Source organism: Mytilus trossulus, chromosome 11, assembly GCF_036588685.1.
Source record: "Mytilus trossulus isolate FHL-02 chromosome 11, PNRI_Mtr1.1.1.hap1, whole genome shotgun sequence".
NCBI classification, from domain to species: domain Eukaryota; kingdom Metazoa; phylum Mollusca; class Bivalvia; order Mytilida; family Mytilidae; genus Mytilus; species Mytilus trossulus.
In genome coordinates, this window is record NC_086383.1 from 1,544,476 (window position 1) to 1,564,918 (window position 20,443).

The following is a 20,443-nucleotide window of genomic DNA, read 5'->3' on the forward strand; positions in this document are numbered from 1 at the left end:
ACCATCATCCAGTTTTTTCTTTGTTTGTCTCTGTAACTCTGTACAATCTTTGTACTGTACATCTTGTGTTAAAGATATGCCTGTAAAATTAACATTCGTAGTTTGGTTTTTCTCACAAATATTTATAGTATTTATGAATTTGCACTTCTAGCGATTTCAAAATTATCTGTAAACAAAATCGTACATTTGCGAATTATTTCCACCTCTGTGTTTGACATACAATGTAAGTGATAAAAAAATGAATCCCATAATCTTCAAAAATACAGCCTGAAGTTATTTTAATCAGAGTTCTTGGTTTATCAGTAGAACTATGAGGTCAAGGGCAAAGTCATTTTCAAATTAAGATGTGTGCCTGTTATTGCTTTTTCTTAGAATCCGCTATAAATAATGACATAAATCATCCTTAAGGGTACATCGAAAAATCGACTGGATAACCTCGCTCGTCAATCAAGATAACAACCAGGACTTAAATAGAACCTGCGTGTGAAAAGCAATTTTTGGTTTATATCTCTGAAATATTGAAGAGCAAATCTGATATAATTAAAAGGTTCATTAGATAATGTGCCCTAAAAAAACGCTGTTAGGTTGCTGTTCCCTGAACTGGTAATTTTAAGGAAATATTGCAGTTTTTGATATTTATCTTACAAATTATATAAAGATATCAACTGTAAACAACAATCATGTTCAGCAAATTACGATCTATAAATAAGCTAATATGACTAATATTTTTAATTGACCACTAAAAGAGTTATTTCCCTTGATAATAAACTTTTCGTAGATCTTTGTCATCTTTTACAAACATATTTAAAAAAATAAGGGGTAGTAATTCATTAAACAATTTCACTTGCATTTCGTTTTCCCATTGTGCTTGATTTCTTTACAAACATTTATTTTACTTTGCTAGAAGATACTAACAAGAAAATTGTTACTGGTGCAAGACAATTGGTACCGTTTATTTTATTACTACCACTGAGTCGATGCCTCTGCTGGTGGACTGTTAGTCCCCGAGGGTATCACCAGCCCAGAAGCAGTACTTCGGTACTGGCATGAAAATACGGATTTTTTGTGTTATTAAAATTTGCTGTTACAAACTATTAGAAATTATTATAAATTAAGGAATGTATCTCCCTCATGCAAAGCTCTGATTCCTTTCAAAGATTTGGCTATACTTTTTGAACCTTTTGGATTATAGCTCTTCATCTTTATCAGCTTCATATCTTGACTTACATCTAGAAATTGACAATGAGGGTCGGTTGAAGACAAAACTTTACGACAAAAGAGATGATTTCAGCTTTCCAATTGTGAACTTTCCATTTCTAAGTAGCAACATTCCAGCAGCACCTGCATACGGGGTATATATCTCTCAATCGATACGATATTCCCGTGCTTGCATTTCCTATCATGATTTTCTTGATAGAGGGTTACTGCTCACAAGGAAGCTATTAAATCAAGAGTTCCAAATGGTGAAGTTGAAATCATCCCTTCGTTAATTTTACGGACGCCATCACGAGTTGGTTGACCGTTATGGAATAACCGTTTCACAAATGATATCGGATATGTTCCTTACGTCGTAACTACAATCCCCTTCCCTTTCATGAATTTGACCTACCGAATTAGACTATTTACCGGATTTGTAATCACATAAGCAACACGACGGGTGCCGCATGTGGAGCAGGTTCTGCTTACCCTTCCGGAGCACCTGAGATCACCCCTAGTTTTTGGTGGGGTTCGTGTTGTTTATTCTTTAGTTTTCTATGTTGTGTCATGTGTACTATTGTTTTTCTGTTTGTCTTTTTTCATTTGTAGCCATGGCGTTGTCAGTTTGTTTTAGATTTATGAGTTTGACTGTCCCTTTGGTATCTTTCGTCCCTCTTTTATATAAGCTTTGGATTTCAAATATTTTGGCCACGAGCATGGCTGAAGAGACATGTATTGTCGCAATGCGCATCTGGTGCAAGAAAATTGGTACCGTTTATTTTATTAATAACAAGCATTGGAACTAAATTGAAAAATGACTTTATCTCAGTTTCTTTTTAGTGGACTAAAATAAGAAAACATCCTAGGTCTTTATCATAGCGGTTCATGAGTTAATTTCATTAATCCCTCATATATGCTTTTGTTTGTTTCCGCAAGTCCTTTTCTATTTTCAAATATAAAAAAAAAGTAAATACCTTCTTTGCCTTGCTCTTTCAAAACGTCTTTAATTTCCTGCAGAGTTATATTTCTGATGAAGTCTATGGTCGAGTTCTCTTCGAATGATGTTTTAAAAATTCCTTGTATTTGTTCTCGTATAGAACTTTGAATCATATCCCTCATTATTGTACTTTTGTCTAAAATAAGAGAGATAATTTACAAATTACGGTTTGAAAATGTAACTTTTGGTCTCGTGTAAATGCTTTATTTTATACTGATACAAAATATATATGTTTTATTCAAAGTTTTGCTAAAATAACTTTGATACATCTTCTAAGTCAGTTAATTCATACTTATTCCAAAACATATAAGGTTTCTGCAGTGTATTACTATAAAAAAAAAACAAAAAAAAAAAAACGCACTTTCAGTTCCAAATGATAGGTTGATGTATGCCTTATTGAAACAAAAAAACATACAAATGGTGTCTATGTACTTTGTGATTATAAAATTGCAAACAATGCTACTTTTGGTTTACTCAAGGTCTCTTTCGGTTGATTTTTGGAAGGTCATATGACATCCAACTTTTTTTTATAAAGAACGTGCGTTTATTTGTAGAAGAATGAAAATAAAACTAATCAACCATAATTTATAAATTAAGGGGTCGTTACTCATATAAAATTTCAGTGCGTCGCATTTGACTGAAATTAACATTTCGTTCTCTTAATAAACTATTTTACATCAGTTCTGTTGTATCAACTTTGTTTTTACCTTTAGAGATGATACTCACAAGCAAGGAAATAGATTAAAAATATGACTTGATCTCATCTTCATTTTGTAGAGTAGAGTCCTCAAATAAGATAGGTCTTCATTTTTTGTAGTTAATATGTTAATACAATACTCCTTAATGTCAAATACAAAAGAGGAAATAACTGTTATATGGGCTTGTAGTATAGCTTCATTCAATATATATTAAACATATGACACAAGGTTAAATCATGCTGAACCTATTTACAAGCATCCGCAGAAGACATTGTTTTAAATCATTTATTTTAACAAATAAGTCTTTCACCGAAACAAAGTATGCTATAAATATGACGGTAAACGGGATTCTATAAGTTTGAAGTCTTCCCGACAGTACGATGTACGAGGTATAAGTTTACCAATATAGTGTGAGTAAATGCTTGGTAGTGTAGGGTAATGGATGCAAGGTTGGTGTTCTTTGTGACAGCTTATTGTCACAACTTCCGTTTCCGTGAGTTTTTTATTTTTGTTTTCAAATATAAGAATATTGTACATACCTTCTAGTTATTGCTCTTTCAAAACGTCATTTATTTCCTGTTGGGTTATATTTCGGACGAAGTCTATTGTCGAGTTCCCTTCCAATGATGTCTTAAAAATACCTTGCATCTGTTCTCGTATAGAACTTTGGATCATATTCCTCATAAGTGTTCTAATGTAGACTTTCATTTGTCTATTAATAGTATTCGTATCTAACATGGCAACCAGTGGTACTCCTTTGTCGTTTATCAACGGCATAGACAATGGATTTTCATTCCCCCTATCTTTGGTGTCTGATCCGAAAGCAGTTACAAATACACAGAAAGCAACTACTAGTATCATTGAATTAAATGTCCAATAGTTCTCCATTACAACTAACGACTTTCAAAATATTTTCTTCTGAGTTTCATCCGAACAATTAAATAACACAATAAAATAACTGCACTATCTTCACTATATATATCAAAACATTTGCAGTCTCTATATATACCGGATAAACAGATGCGTATTACATTTATTATGTCATTGCACTCTTTGAACGATTTATGTATGAAATGATAGTACACAAAGGATACTGCTTCAAGTTATAACAAAATCTCGTTGATTTTTTTAGCAGTATGTTACATAATAAATTGAAAGTGATGCTTTATTATGTAGATAAAGAGCTCTTGTAATGACGTACGATTTTGAGTGTATCTGTCAAATTACAATTGATGACTGTACAGTCATACTTATGTTTAGTTAATACGAAAAACGCGTTATCTTGTAACAATGGAATTCCCTTTCAATCTCCAGTAATAAAAATGATGAATAAATCGTCGTTATAGACCATTCCTTATAATAGTGAAGTCAAAAGAATAATTTGAACTAGCGAAGAAAGTGTTTACCTTGTGTTCATCGCATTCGTTACAAAAAAAAAATCATAGACAAAATCATCTTTTGTCTCAATTATACGGTATCTATTTGTCACTATTTAATTAATTGATGTGTTCAACTCATACACTCATAAAATGAAAGTCGTAAAGACCGAATATCGTTTCATTTGAGACTTTTGAGGTCAAAGATCAAGGTCAATTTATGTTTTTAATTTTGCCTTTTTTCTGTTTAAATCTCCTCTCAAACATAAAACTTAGTTACAAAAGAGATAATTCAAAATGCGACCATGGGATGTTGGAAGGAAGAAATAATACATTTGGTCTAAAGCCACTTGATGACACTTTTTAGAATTAATGGTTCCTGAAATGGTCCATATACATAATATGAGGAAGGCGCTTCCTTAAATGCCAGCTTTATACTATAGACAATGTCCTATGTATTGATGGTTGTTTGTTGATTAACGTCCAGTGGCAAATATTTCATGCATGTTCAGAACGAATGTCGAAGGCTACATTAACGTATTGTTTATGTCTAAAATAAAGATCAGATGGAAAATGTTTAGGGAACAAACATAGAACTTGAAAAAGCATGAGGGTTTATGCTATTTTTCCTGAAAAAAATTCTGATTTCAAAATTGATGATTAAAAAATCTGTTCAAGCATAGGACAAACAAAATATTTTGAATCCAGATCTTTACCAAAAATGATTTTATCTTTCAGATATGCAAAATAAATTTTACTTTTATATATCTAAAAACATAAAAACTTCCCAAACCGAACATGTCAGTCTGTACACATTATTTGTTTAGGTGATTGACTGTTATGATAAACCTTAATACTAGTTTTAAATTTTGACTAAATAATTTTAATTGATATCGCTAAAGGGTTTCGGTAATAAAAATCTGACTCGAATAAAAACCATTTGTATTTCTGATCATCTCTCGTTTATGAGTCATGCACTATTAAATTCAGAGTCGGTTTTATGGTTTTATGTCATTTCTTGCATATATTTGTTTTTGTTACATGTACATGATGTAGCTTACTTTACAAGTTCTTATATGACAGCAAAATAAAATTTAGAATGGAAATGGGAAATACAAGCATGTCAAAAATTTGCTTTCGAGTAATGCTTAATCATGTCATAGTTGTTTTCAAGAAGACACGTTTGGTTTTAGACAATAATTTGAGTATAAGATAATGGATCTCCATGAAATTTCACTAGGAGGTTCAATACTCAAAAGAAAAATTAGAATAGATTTTGAGGTTATGGTACAACATTATTGGGGGTATTTTTTTTGTTAATTTTGGGTTTTTCTTCCAAAAATTACCTTATTTACATTGATTATACTTATCTAGTATATATATTGATGCAACAAATACTGATTTGAAAGAAGATGCACTTAAAATAGGGTGTTTTAAATATTTTATCTGTAATTTGTGTATTTTTCCTATGATATGTACTTCTTGATAATGTCGCTGTGAGAATTGACATGCGCCAGTGCGAGGCAAAAGGATCTTCTTTCCCTTTAATTCCAACTATTGCACATGATTTTTTTTTTCTAACAAAAACACATGAGTGGTAAATAAAACATTTGTTATTGATTGACACTTTCAGCAATAAAAATTTAGTTTAGCCTGTTTAAATGTTTCACTGATTGTATGAAAATTATAACAGAAACTGTACAAAACTCTTGATAAAATTGCATTATCTGCAGTATTATTGATAACTTTCCTCAAGATATATTCACAAGGACATAGAACTAACATATTGCATTGAAATTGAAAGGGGGTTCCAGGGGGTCAGAACCCCCTTTTTTTACCAATCAATGCATTTGAATGGGGACATATAGTAGTTGGACCCTCTCCTCCTTCTCCTGGGTAGGGAACCCCCCTTTTTAAAAATGGCTGGATCCGCCCCTGTAGTGTCCATGCTATTCTGATCTGAGTTTTTATTCATACATACATGTATACTGGCATGGCTGGTGCTGTTTCAAGTTGTCTTCTTTTTCGGTTTCTTCAGAAGTATTTGTTTAACCTGTTCGGTCACTATAAAGTGTTAGAATTCTTATTTAGACGCAACACATAAATAGTGACCAAAAAGGTACTGCTTTCACATGAGGAGAAGCTAGAAAAAAAAATTAAATGTACACATTTTCAATATTTTTGTAGGACTTACTATCATATGAAATTAAGAAGATATGTAGTTAGAGACTTCTGCTGAATAGAAATATGTGGATTCACCTGATACCTGTTTTCAAATTGGTCCATATTGAAGTTTAATAGGCGAGTGACATTTAAAAAAAAAGACGCTTAGTTAGTGACTTTAATGCACCCACATAACACATAGCTGCATTTTTTATATGTTATAGTATAATATCTGAACTTCCTGTTTTGGTCGGTCGTAAAAAAATCGTACGATGCAATTTTTGTAAAAAATGAATTAAAACGAGAAATAATTCCAAATTGAAAAATGACCAACAGTGTTGAAGCGTGACAAAATTAACTTGTAGCTTTATTTTCTGTTGTCACAATGCAAACATTATGTACGTTTAACATGTCAATGTATAAAAAAATACTTTTCAAAAATAAAAGTAGTAATTTTAGCGAAAAAATATTTATTTTGTAACAATTTTGAATTTTTTTTATAAAAAATAGTGTCAATTTTCATTTTCTTTTTCATTTCTTAGATATTTTCGGCTCGAAACCAAAATTAATGATGTTCGTATTATTCAAGAGTTCATTACTTGTTTAAAACATATCATTATCACTGTATGATTATTCTGGACTTTTTACTTTTTTTATACACTCCCCCTTTTCAATAAAATTTCCGAAATCGCTTTCTCTGTTAATTTCCCTCAAGTTAATGGACCTAAACTCTTCAAAAAAGACCACAAAGGCAATTTTTTTGGTACTTATATGATGCAAAGTATAAAAAAATAAATTAAAAGAACCATAGAAGCTAAAATGTCAACGTTTTTTTCTTGGAAGAAAACCAATATCTTACTGTTCTTAGTCAATTTGCACTTACAAAAAGCAGAGATTATGAATAACTATTGAAAAATACTTCTTTCTCAATTAGATCAATGCACATTTTAGTTATGCAACTAGAAGTTAGCAAAAATGTGTCAAATCTGATATTTTTACCATGTACTTGAACGTGAGATATGTCCACCTTTTAAATTTCCTACCGTTTTAACTATCGCATGCGGTAGACTTATCGATGATGCAAATTTGGTCAGTATTTTAGAAGAGACATAGCGTATGTGCTAGGGCCACGTCAAGAACCTGTATGTTGACATACTATAAATACTTTAAAAGAGGGACGAAAGATACCAAAGGGACAGTCAATATATGGGGATATCTATTCATTCAGTTGACAATTTTGAATTCTTCGAAGATATTTGAAATATAATAAATGTTCTACCTCAGGGGGTATATATAACCTAAGCTGTATTTTAAATAGGATTACGTGTTTTTTAATATTCTTCGAAGTTTTACTTGGTTCGATCGTCACCGACGAGTCTTAAGACGACGAAACACGTGTCTAACGTAAACTAGCGATCATATGCCTAATATCTTTCAAAATGATTTGTTATTCATTATTGTTGTCGTTAGTTGCTTTTTATGATTTCTGCTTTTGTTTGTAGTTTTGAGCATGAATCAAGCTTTTGGGTATCTATTTAAAATTGTTAAAGAGCCTTTATAGCTTATACGGTGTTAGCTATAGCTTCTTGTTTTAGGCCATACGATAAGCTATAGTTGTTGACCTCAAAGCATTTAGTCTCTAGTATACAGAGATCATAGTGTCCTTTTAATCATACTTTTCCAAGGTACTGTGCTTATAATATTATATCATCAGGCTTCTTATTCTAAATACGGATTAACAATTTAAGAGGAGTAGTGTCAGAGGGTCGACGATGATCTGACACTTCGTTGTATTGTAAACACGGGACAATTGTGTGCTGCTTACGAGTTCTATAACCAGTGTGAATTATTGTTGGCGATGCACCTATTTATTGTGCATGTATAGTTTCTTTTATTAAATATATGTATCTTTACCAGCAGTTCATCATGCTCTTACAAGTTATATAGCTCATCATCTATCTGTGTTTCTAAGAAAACTCTCTTTTAACGCTTTCGAAATCATAAATAGATAGCGGGTCTATCACAAGTTAAACAAAATTCATATTGACATTTAGATCGGTGCTGAAAGAAAACTCTAAAGTGTCCGAAACCAAAAGTACGTAATATGCATAAGTTTAATCAAGACGATTTGAGCAAGCTACATAATATCAGACTTCAAACCAAAAAGATAGCCATCGTGTCACGCCTACCACCAAGTGCATCATCAGTCAAACTACATGTTCTGAAAGCTGGCAAACAAAGTCATGGCGTCATAAAAAACTAATACGGCAGTAGATTTACCTAAGTATGAGTACGGATGACAAAAGTGGTCTTAATACGTCATACTTTCTTCAGCATTTAATAAATTTGTTCTTGTGAAGGAAAAATATATATGCATTAGGGAACTTGTACATGTACTGAAATCATTGTAAACATCTGTTACATAGAATTATGTCAGTAACAGCGAAGTATCAAAAATTGTTCCAGTAAAGCAAAAGCTTCACAGGCTCAGTTTTAAAATATGAATTTCGACTGTCTTATATTGTTAAAAATCACAAAATAGAAAATTGCATTATTTGTAATAAATTAGATTTATTTCGTTTCTTTTAAAGAAATAGATTATTCACAGAAAATCCTCCAGAATGACAAAAAAAATATATATAGGTTTAGCCAAACTATATCCCGCAAATTCATATAAGTTGATAAAAATCTATATGTATCTAAGTTTTGAATACTGGTAAGACATTAATGCTTTCATTTTTAACTGCAAAACTTTTGACTGCACAAACGTGAGGGAAAATAAATGCAGTCGTAACAAAAAAAAACACGTAAAGAAATTAAAGTGTTTGTAAAGTATATTATCCCAAGTGTCAAAACAAGTTTCACCGTGGGACCTAAGTTTAGTTTGTAAATCATCGCATTCTTATTTTGCATTTGGGGTCAGTTTCACAACAAATTTTACGACTTAAGCTGGTCGCAAGTCATGAATAGTTCAGTTTACTTGCGATAAATCTTGTCTTCAGTTTTTTTTGTAAAACCGACTTCTGAATCTGAAGTTTGTTAAATATAAAAAAAGAAGATTTGGTATGATTGCCAATGAGACAGCTGTCCATAAGAGACCCAAATGACACAGACATTAACATCTGCAGGTCACCGTATGGCCTTCAACAATGAGCAAAACCCATACCGAATAGTCGGCTATAAAAGGCCCTTGACAATGTAAAAACCTTAGTTTTGCAGGCTATATATGTCGCGGACAGGACTCCATTATGATTGAATCCATATCATAGTGACCTGATTTTAGTTTATGACCATCCCCTATTATATGATGTATATGCATACTTAGTTTGGAAAACCCTGGTTCAAAGGTTCAAAATATATTGACCGGACACAAACCAGACAAGAACGAATCAAGCTATGTTTGAAAACTTGACGGCTAAAATGTCAATTCCACTGTAAAAATGAACTGATTTAATTTATGAAGAACCACGTGCCATCCCATAATACATCTCTGAAAAAAAGTGTGTTTAACATCAGTTATAGATTTCAAGGCAATGCATTTTCTAATTGAAATCATTGGTTTTTGGATCAACAGTATATATGTTTACATGTTTAAGCTACCTGATTTAATTCGTTATGGGCCGCAACAAGTGGGGACTGACGGATGGACAGACTTAAAATGTGATTCACATAACCTTTTAAACTTTGCGTGTGGTTGTATTAAACATGTAAGATATAGTGATTTCCGATCTTGACACGGTTTGTAGGATGTTTACAAACAAGAGACTATTGTCACTATTGAGGTGACAAAGACGTCTACTTTTTACTCTCTTTATTGCGTTGTTTTCTCTCCCTTTTACTCGTCCAACTTACAAATATTTCATCATTTTCTTTTATTTTGCATGGCACACCATCAATTATAGCAAATATTAGCACATGTAAGATCAAATATTTGTTATTATACGTCGTTTTTGTAGAAAGTACCGTTTTACCTATAGCAGAGTGAAAACGTCAAAATGACGTCAATTATCGCCAAACCATGAACAATATGCAACTTAGAATCAGAGAGACGTTATCATAGTATCGTGTAAAGTAAAACTTTAATTAGCTATATTACCAGCTGCTTCAAATAAACAACAATACTACAAAAGTGTTTTCCTTTCAATTTTGATTGAATGACCTTTGACCCTAATTTAAAAAACAATTGCACCATATTTCATTTTTACGACCGGGAAAAATGGAATCACATTTTCCCCTTTCGAATGATATATAATATAGCTGTGTGTTAGATAGGTGCATTAAAAACATTTTTTTTGGTCTGAATGTCACTCGCCTATAAAGGATCCAAAATCAAAATATGTTTGATTTCAACTGAAATAAAAAAAAAATGGTGTTTTTTTATATGCTTAATATACATCTGTGGTCCTATCAGGCTATGCGTGGCAAAACATTTTATTGCCTGTAGTTTTGTACTGGTTTTTTTGGTCATTAAAATAAATTTGTAGTTCTGTTGTGAAGTTGCTGACATGAGAATATCCAAATTGCACCTAAATTGTCACCAACTTTTTTTTATTTACCAGACAAAAGTTTATTCTTTGCTTATTTTGTAGACTTTCCTTGTTTACAATATAGTTACACCAATTTAATTTTGAGTCCATGTAGAGTTATTGAAAAAAAGGTTTGAAATTACATCCAAACACTCCATCATGATGATACTGTAATGAGGTCATTTCCCAAATTCCATACATCATTACATGTATGGTTAATTTCAAATCCTTAAAACTGGGATATAAACAGATTTTGTTTTATTTCTTCAAATATTTCTAACAATTTGACATTATTCCATGCTTTAACTATTACTTTTAGAAGAAAAGGATACTGTTAACAAATTTAATTTGCTCATTATAAAAAGATGATAATAAGATAACTCCACATGGTGAAAGAAAGTTTTTTTGACTAAAAAGGTGCAATTTGGTTACTGAGTACAATTTTGGTACTGTGATGTTATATAACCATAAGTGTGTATTTCTAAATATAAATATAGGTTGAAATTTAATGTGAACCTGATAGTGATATAGTGATAAAGTACTTGGTAGAGTGATTTTTTTCATCTGACAGGTTTAAACTGGTGCATAAATTATGCTGGTGACTAGTCTGCTGCAGCTAGATGTACCCCACACACTTCCAAGTTACATGCCCTGTATATACCTATCAAAGTCATGGTATTCTCATTGGTTATCATAACTCCATCTTCCTATAAAATTCAATTTTGGACAATATGGGAGCATACCATATATACAGTAGTCAGTTCTAAATGTACTAGTCAGACTCAAGTCTCCTTTTATGATTAAAATAAGAGAGAGAAAACATTACAGTTTCCATCTCCTGTGACTGTATAAGGTGTGACATAATCAATGAAAAGATTTGTTGAGAGTTTGCCAAAGGAAGTACAGAGTAAGAAGATTGTGAATTATTTGAATATTCTTTTATGTTTAAATCTTTTGTTAAGTTTAAAATTAGTCTGTGGGCTACCATAGGATCCAGAGGGGGGACGGTTCCCCCTTTTCATGGGAAAACAATGTTGACTATAAAGGGAATCACTGAAACATGACTAGAGCGCCACGTCAGCAGGCCCTCCTTTAGTCCAAATAATTATGTCGTAGGAAGGCGTCCCAGAAAAAAAATTAAAATAGCCTTGCCAGACGTTATAATTATTTGGACTAGCCCTCCTTATGAAAAATGCTGGATTCGTCATTGACTACATATATAACAGTGATCACATTCAACGGTATAATTATCTTTTCCCTTGATGTGGGGATAATGCGGCAGATGAACATAAGTATTCATGGACAACCAGTGCACCGGAGTTTACCCCCATGCCGCATGAGCATAACAAAAAATCCGAAATGTATTGCTTGCAGAAGTTTTTTCTGTGTTCCCATGCCTGGACGGAACGTTTACGCTAAATATGTTATCGTTTACTATGATTTTGTGACTTTTAAATGAAGTACATGTGATTATTTAGGTTATTTGTTTTGACCTCACTGATAATGGAATGTTGAAGCAGACGAAACATGGCGTCAGATGTTGTTGTCCTAACTTCAGTAATTTCCGTGTTACAATAAAATTTAAATAAGCCACACAAGTTACCAAACTTTTTGAATTCTTGTTTTATCAATCAAATAAAAAATAATGTCGTAGTTAACATCGAAATTATTCCAATCTGTTCCGTTTATTCAAGATCGCGTTAAAACGTTAAATTTGACCGCCATTAAAAAAAAAAAATCGTACGAGATTTTACGAGAGTGACGAAACTTTTCAGATGGGTCGTGTAAAAAGAGTTATCGTTCTTTATTTCAAAACGATGCTTCTACCATAAGTGCCAGTAAAAGCTGGCATATTATTTGACTTTTACTTCATGCAGGTACATGATTAAGGTATGCGTGTTCTGCAAATGGTTAATTGGCACTGTATAATCTTGGCAAACATCAACTTGGGGTACCTTTAAGCATCTTTCCAGTGAACAAAGAACTTAGAAATCATATATTTCTATTGAAAGACTATGCCATTAGCTCTTGTATATGTAAACCGGAAGTAGCTTATCATTTCCATGTTTTGAAAGAAAAGTAAATGTAAACCATGCGTTGGCTATAGCTAATAAGTGCAAAGCAAATTACAACATCAAATTAGATGTGACATTTGTAACCTAAAAGTATCGAATATTTTCCTTTCTTCAAGCGAAAATTGTTAGAATCAGAATTAATGTGAGGAATCCTATCTTGAAATCATCGGAGTAAATCTTTTGTTTTCAAGACAGAAAATCAGATGTGGAATTGACTTTCAACTGGTATTGTACCGATAAGAATGAATGTTCTGAAGATTTTTTTTTACAATAGTTAATTAAAATCGACTTTCAATATCTTGGTTTTGTTTGTTGTAAAACATAGCTTTCGCGTAATTTTCGAGGAAAACGTAATGTTGTCGTGTCGTTCATGTCTGTTCTTTTCGATTTCGATTTATTTTGACTTGTCCTTTGTATATTCATATTTTGATAATGTATATATAACAGCAAGAGTTGCTATTGAAAATCGATTATACCATTACATATTACAATAATTTGTTAGCCACATATACATAGAGACGTCTTTCGGACATTATCGTGTTTTGTAATGGTTGAGAATGAAACTATGTAGAAAGACACATGCACAAACACAACTACCGAATTACACTGTAAATTATAAAAACCCTGAAAAACTCAAACTCACTGGTACATCAATCAAATAAACGGAAGGAAATTAACTGCCATATTCCGGATTTTGTAATGACATTTTCAGAAAGAAACGATGGATTTACTGAAAACGAATTGTCCCACTGTTTTAAAAATTGCCTATACTTTTGCCAATAGAAGTTGTAATATAGCTTTGGCCTCAAATGCGGCTGATTGTTTGTTAAAGTATGAGTACATAATCAAGCATTAATACTCCGACAAACATGAATCATATATATAAGAGCAAAACCTTGACGGCTCGGAGTAAGAATTATCTCAAGGTGACATTTCGCTCAAAACTGACATGTTGACATGCTGTGTATGTCAGTTAAGTAAAGGGCAAACATTATTATAACTCAGATAACTTATTTGCTTTAATTAACAACCGATATGTGTTGTTTTGTTTTCATTTCAAGTATAGCTTTGTTAAAAGGTTATTAATCGCATCAATAGAACACTTAATATGTAACTATCTAATTAGATCTATGATTATGATTATTAATATGATTGTGAAATCAATTGAACGACCAATTGATAATTTAGAATTGGAGATCTGTTGGCCAACTTACCTTTATTTACTTTTATTTATTAAATATTACGTTTAATTACGTAGATATGATTGACCATCCAGCTTTAAACAATTAGAAAACCCTTACGGAGTATTTAGCTATAAAAGACACATCCGAGAAAAATGGAAGCAATTCAAATGAAAAAACTGAAAGCCCGTTTTTTTTAAAATTCCAATTTACAAAAAACTATTTAGCCAGGCTTGTGCGAACGGCAGTCGTTTATATACAGTCTCTTGTGACAGGCAAAACCGAATATTTTATAGTATCCAATAAGAAGCGTTGACAATGATCTTTTGTCCACTTAACTTTACAGAAGATCTTATGTTATGTGTATTGAATTAATCGTTTGACTTTATTTGATTTTGTTCCCTCACTTTGAACCGGTAATCTCAAAGCGTAAATCGACTATGAACACAATTATCAATAATCAGTTATTGGGAAATGTTAGATCTTATAAACGACTTATCATAAACCATTTAGCATCTAAATCGATTCGTTTCCTTCATTATTTGTGTTTTGGAATAATGAGTAATTTTTAGACGATTTGCAAATGTAAATAAGAGATATGTGACGTTTATAAATGCCGCTTAACTGTGACGAATATTCTGGATTTTTTTTATGTTTCCGTCTTCCTTTCCTAAGAAATTGTTGTAAATAACGACAAAAAAATATACGAAATTGTAAGCTACGACATGTTGTGTACTAAAACGTTTTGTCAAAGTGATACGGTGTCTTTAAATATGAGTTGTCACCCCTAGAGTGTTGCTGATATAACTAATAAACCATATATAAGTAAAAACCTGGTGCACTTTGCGTTGAGGAGTATATTGGATAACTAGGTTTAAAATAATTATTTTACCTCCACAACTTATTCTGGCTGAGTCTTTTATTTTTGCCTGAAGATGTCGTAAAGACATTTCTTCTATGACACCAAACAATAAATGCAATTTAAAAACTGGCATTGTTTAAATGAAAACTTCCAATAAGAACTTATTTCGGCCTAAAATTCGAAATCGATCAGATACAGATTTTTGACATTTTCCAAACAATTAAGTGCCTCTCCCAGTCGATTTAATCAGTGTAGCAAAATAATATATGCTATGTTTGATCATTAAATACACCATGAATTAATTTAGATATATAGACTGAACAGAAATGCAATCATTTCCATTTCGGACAAATGCTCATCATAGATACCTAGATAAAATTTGATATTTACACCAGACGCGCGTTTCGTCTACAAAAGACTCACCAGTAACGCTCGAGTCAAAAAATATTCAGAAAGCGAAAAAGGAGACGAAGTTGTAGAGCATTGAGCATTGAGGACCAAAAATTCTTATTTTTTTTTTCTAAATCCAGCAAAGATAGTATATTCCTGGGGTAGAAAATTCTTAGTTTTTCAAAGTTTTGTTAACGGTTAATTTATAATTATGAACATATCAATGATAACTTATGTCGACACAGAAGTGCTGACGACTGGGCTGGTAAAACCCTCGGGAAAATAAATCTCTACTAGCAGTGGCATCGAGCCATTTAAGACAAAAGAACGTCTTTAAATGAGCGCAGTTGCAAAAATTGATATATTTAAGATTTTGCATGAAAAAATATGCTAGTACTTGATGGATGTCAAATAGGTTATATGCTGATGTAACTCATAAACCATATATAAGAAGAAACATGGGGTTCTTTGCGTTGAGATTATTGCGATAAAGACCTTAACATTGTATTTTTGATTACTGGGTTTTAAATCATTGAATACAATTTGGAAACTGACTACCTCAGGCATAGATTACCTTAGCAGTATTTGGCAAGCTTTCAGGAATTTTACTGCTTTTATCGTGAAAGAAGTGTTCAGTCGCAACATAAAATATGCGATGGTTAATCATTAAATATACCATGGATTAATTTAAATATAAAAACCGAACAAACATGCAGCCATTTCCATTTTAGACAAAACACTCTTTAGTTAAAAGTGCAATTGCTAAATTTGATAGGTTCAAGTTTTTTGCATGAAAAATATATGCTAGTACATGATGGATGTCCATTGTTTTGTCAAAAATCACATATTCATGTAACAACCGTATTCTACTTTGTTATAAAAAGATAAAAGTAACTTTTTAACTACTTTGTTCAAAATCCATATTTTGGGGCCAGAAGGGGGTCTTACCTGGCCTACTACTTTCTTTTTTCCAAGTTGCTCATAATGTCATCAGGACGTTGTAAATGCTATGACTTATATAATCTAAAGACTCATTCTCAAAGGTATCTTCCTTGTGGAATCAATTAAAGTCGCTAGTAAACCATAACTTATGGACATCGTATCTTTTGATAAAAAAAAGAGACATCGTATCTTTTGATTTGTGTTTCTTAGTCAACCAAACAAATGTGATAACGTAATGTCCAAAATTAGATTTTTGCTTATTTTAACTTCGTTTGAGAAATTTAAGATATCAACAGAATACTTTACTTATTGTTAATTGCCACATGGCGTAATCTGTTCAATTGGTCAATGCAAGACGGAGACTTCATATGATATTAATTCCAACTCTGTATTTGACATAAGCTATATTTATATACAAGATCAAAGAGTAACGTCATGATTTTTTTTTCGGTTTTCTTTTGGAAAATTTGTAAAATGATGACGGTAAACTGTTTAATGCGCAATGTTGTAAGTGAAAAACAAATTTAAATATGGAACCGTCAATTTAATAGGAATTTACTAACACAAAGGTTAGTTAACATGATTAATAAGTGTATGGAGTTTAACTCTTTGACCATGTATATATATATATAGTAGAACATATGGTTTATTAAGTTGATGTCCCGCCTTAATGATCTTTAAGTCAATGTCAATTATCGTTTGATTTCTTTTTAAATCTATGATATAACTTCATACATGTACATTGAAAAGCAATATGGTGTTTTGCATCAATGTAGTCCTATGACTTGTCTTACCTTGAGACATATTAGAGGAAGGCAGATATAATGGACATTTGTCTATAATATATATATATATATATTATATTGGATAGTTAGTTATTATTTTGTTATATTATTAATTCGTATATTTTAACACATTTGATTCGTTTAGGGATAGTCACATGTTAAACTATATTTTCGAAGGTAGAGAGAAAGTGGCGGTTAGCAAAAAGCATATTGCACAGAGCATATCATGCATATTGCACGGTTATTTGTAGAATATTTAAAACCCGATTTACTTTGTGACGTCATGTAATGAATTTCAGGAAATCGTAAAACGTTTGGAAACAAATGAAATCTGTAATCGATTATTTGACGGAAAAAGTCTTCGAAGACATAAGATGTCAAACAAAAAAAAACAAAAAACAAAAAAACTAATATATGTTGTCAAGGAGACAATATGATCTTTCAAACAGAATCAAATGACGATTTATATTCAAATACGCATATTGATAAAGGGTCTGAAATTAATAATATAACAAATAAAGCCTTTTGTGCATGTGCCTGTCCCAAGTCAGGAGCCTGTAATTCAGTGGTTGTCGTTTGTTTATGTCTTTCATGTTTGTTTTTCGTTCATTTGTTTACATAAAAAAGGCCGTTAGTTTTCTCGTTTGAATGGTTTTACATTGTCTTATCGGGGCCTTTTATAGCTGACTATGCAGTATAGGCTTTGCTCATTGTTGAAGGCCGTACGGTGACCTATAGTTGTTAATGTTTGTGTCATTTTGGTCTTTTGTGAATAGATGTCTCATTGGCAATCATACCACATCTTCTTTTTTTATATTTGTATGAAGTCAATACAGGATATATCGACCCAAAGAAGTATATCGACCTCGGACTTCGTCCTCAGTCAATATACCTCCTTCAGGTCAATATATCCTTGTATTGATCTCATACAAAGGCTATATTTGTATAATATGTCACAACAAATATGTACACTCAACACTACATCTCACCAGGATCGTCTGAAGTGGATTTCAAATATCCAATTATAAAAAGACATTGATTGTTTTAGAAATCTTCAATGTAGTCTTATGACTTGTCTTAACTCGAGAAAAAATTGTAGGTGGATATTTGTGGATAGACAATTGTCTGTTTGTGTAGACTATATATTAACTCTAAATGATTTTCTATATTAGATTTTTGTCATCGACGTATATCCCACATTTTTGAAAAAAAAACTTTCGTGAAAGAATCCCATGTTCATAAAAGATTGAAATGTACAACAGTGAAATTGATTTTCAATTTTTACCTTTTTTGCAAAACCTAATATTTCAGAAGAAATTCAGTAACTGCATTTTGTGTAATCCTTCGGTGTAATTGGTGTAAAACTGTCGCTTATTCATTGTATTTTCTGTTCTGCTCGATTAACATATATGTTGACTTGTTACTTTGTATAATATTTAATAGCACCAACGTGATGTATGATATGTTTGATACTGATATCATTTACAGGCCTTCAATATAACTACAATTTGGCTTTTGCAAATACCACCAGCTTATACTTAAATCAAATGATAAATTAATATCATGCGAAAAATTAATCGATCATTGCAGAAAGTATTATCAAAAAACAATAGAGATCTGGTTTCATTGCCAATTATTATCTAAAAACAATAAAGATCTGGTTTCATTGCCAATTATTATCTAAAAACAATAGAGATATGGTTTCATTGCTAATTATTATCTTAAAACAATAGAGATCTGGTTTCATAGCCAATTATTATTTAAAACCAAAAGAGATCTGGTTTCATTGCCAATTATTATTTAAAAACAATAGAGATCTGGTTTCATTGCCAATTATTATTTAAAAATAATACAGATCTGGTTTAATTGCCAATGAACCATCTCTCCACCAGAATTAAATTGCAGATATATGTCATCTTCCAGTCTTAAACTATAAATCAAACCACACTGTATAGGTAGCTATTAAAGACAGTAAAAGTGGCAAGAATTCAAACAAAGAAATAAAGACTTATTTTTTTTACAAAAAATAACAAAAAAATAATATGCAAGACTGAAACCAAACACAACCACTTATTTACAGTTTTCAATCTTATAAAAGACAAAACCTGAGTTGTGGGAGCCTTCAGTGAGTAGCTATAATAAAGATTGACATATGTGTTATATACTGAGTGCCAATGAAAAGGCTTTTGTTTTTCAAAAAGATCTTATGATTTTAATTTTATTTATATGAGAACTTTGTACAGTTGGTTTAAAATGACCTTTAAGACAATTGACGACAACTTTACGGTTGAGTGATTTTTGGAACAAATGCGAAGTACGGATTATTCAGAACGGACATAAACCGAGTTCACCGCTTTTCAACATACGCATCATTTTCACGATTTTGTCATTTAAAGCTTGGCTAATGTCATGAATTTTCCCGTCCTTATTTTGAGGAAACTGCAATAAACATCTGAGTAAATCCCAGGACTGTCTGACAACCAGCAACATGCAGTTTTGGGCATGATCACATTAAGCCTTTCACTGCATACAATTCCGAGAAGACTGAAGTTGTAGCCTCTACAATAACCTAAATCATCCACGAATTCAACCAAAATGAATCATTTAATGATAAAGGACATCTCGGGTACAAAAAGCAAGAAACGCTCAGCCAGACCGATATTTGGTCTTAAACATATTCGATGACTCTGATATGGGTGTACAAAGGTCACGAGAGTTCAATGGTGGTCACAGTAGATCCTTTGGAGCAATTTAAGTAAAGCACCATTTGCGCAAAAATTGTTAAAGAGCACCAAAGTCTTTCCTTAGTGACATCTAAACGGCCGTAAGACGTAAATATCGAATTCTGTGGACCAAAAATCATTCATTGTGTACCAAAAACCGTCGGTGGCGGTTACATAGACATTTGGCACCCATCTTGGCCAAAAGTCATGTGTTTTGTCCGATTTTGGTCCGACCGAGCAAATTTTGCATCAGGTTAGACATGGTTTAGACGATGAAAACCACCACCAATATCATAAAGTCAGATTGAGTTTGATATGCGGAACAAGTGGAACAACATTCCTCGAGATCACATTTAACATCAGGGATGATTAATTCCACGGCGCTGTCGAGATTGCGCTGCACAACGGTGTTGTAACATGTTTTGTTAGGACTGTAAGTTGATGATTAGACATTGAATGTTTCGTTTACCTATAGCGTCTAAAAGATGACAATGAAACATGTTTGTTTGATATCGATCTATTGTTAGG

At 32.0% G+C, this 20,443-nt stretch overlaps 1 protein-coding gene across 1 annotated transcript in view; it reads right to left on the reverse strand.

Moving 5' to 3' along the window:
* Positions 1–2,326, reverse strand: part of LOC134690626 (fibrinogen-like protein A) — a 49,082-nt gene extending 46,756 nt beyond the window's left edge. Inside the window, exon 1 of the mRNA XM_063550598.1 lies at positions 2,172–2,326. Coding sequence (XP_063406668.1) covers positions 2,172–2,316 — 145 coding nt within the window. The 5' untranslated portion in view covers positions 2,317–2,326. The remainder of the gene's footprint in view (positions 1–2,171) is intronic.
* Positions 2,327–20,443: the final 18,117 nt, after the last annotated feature.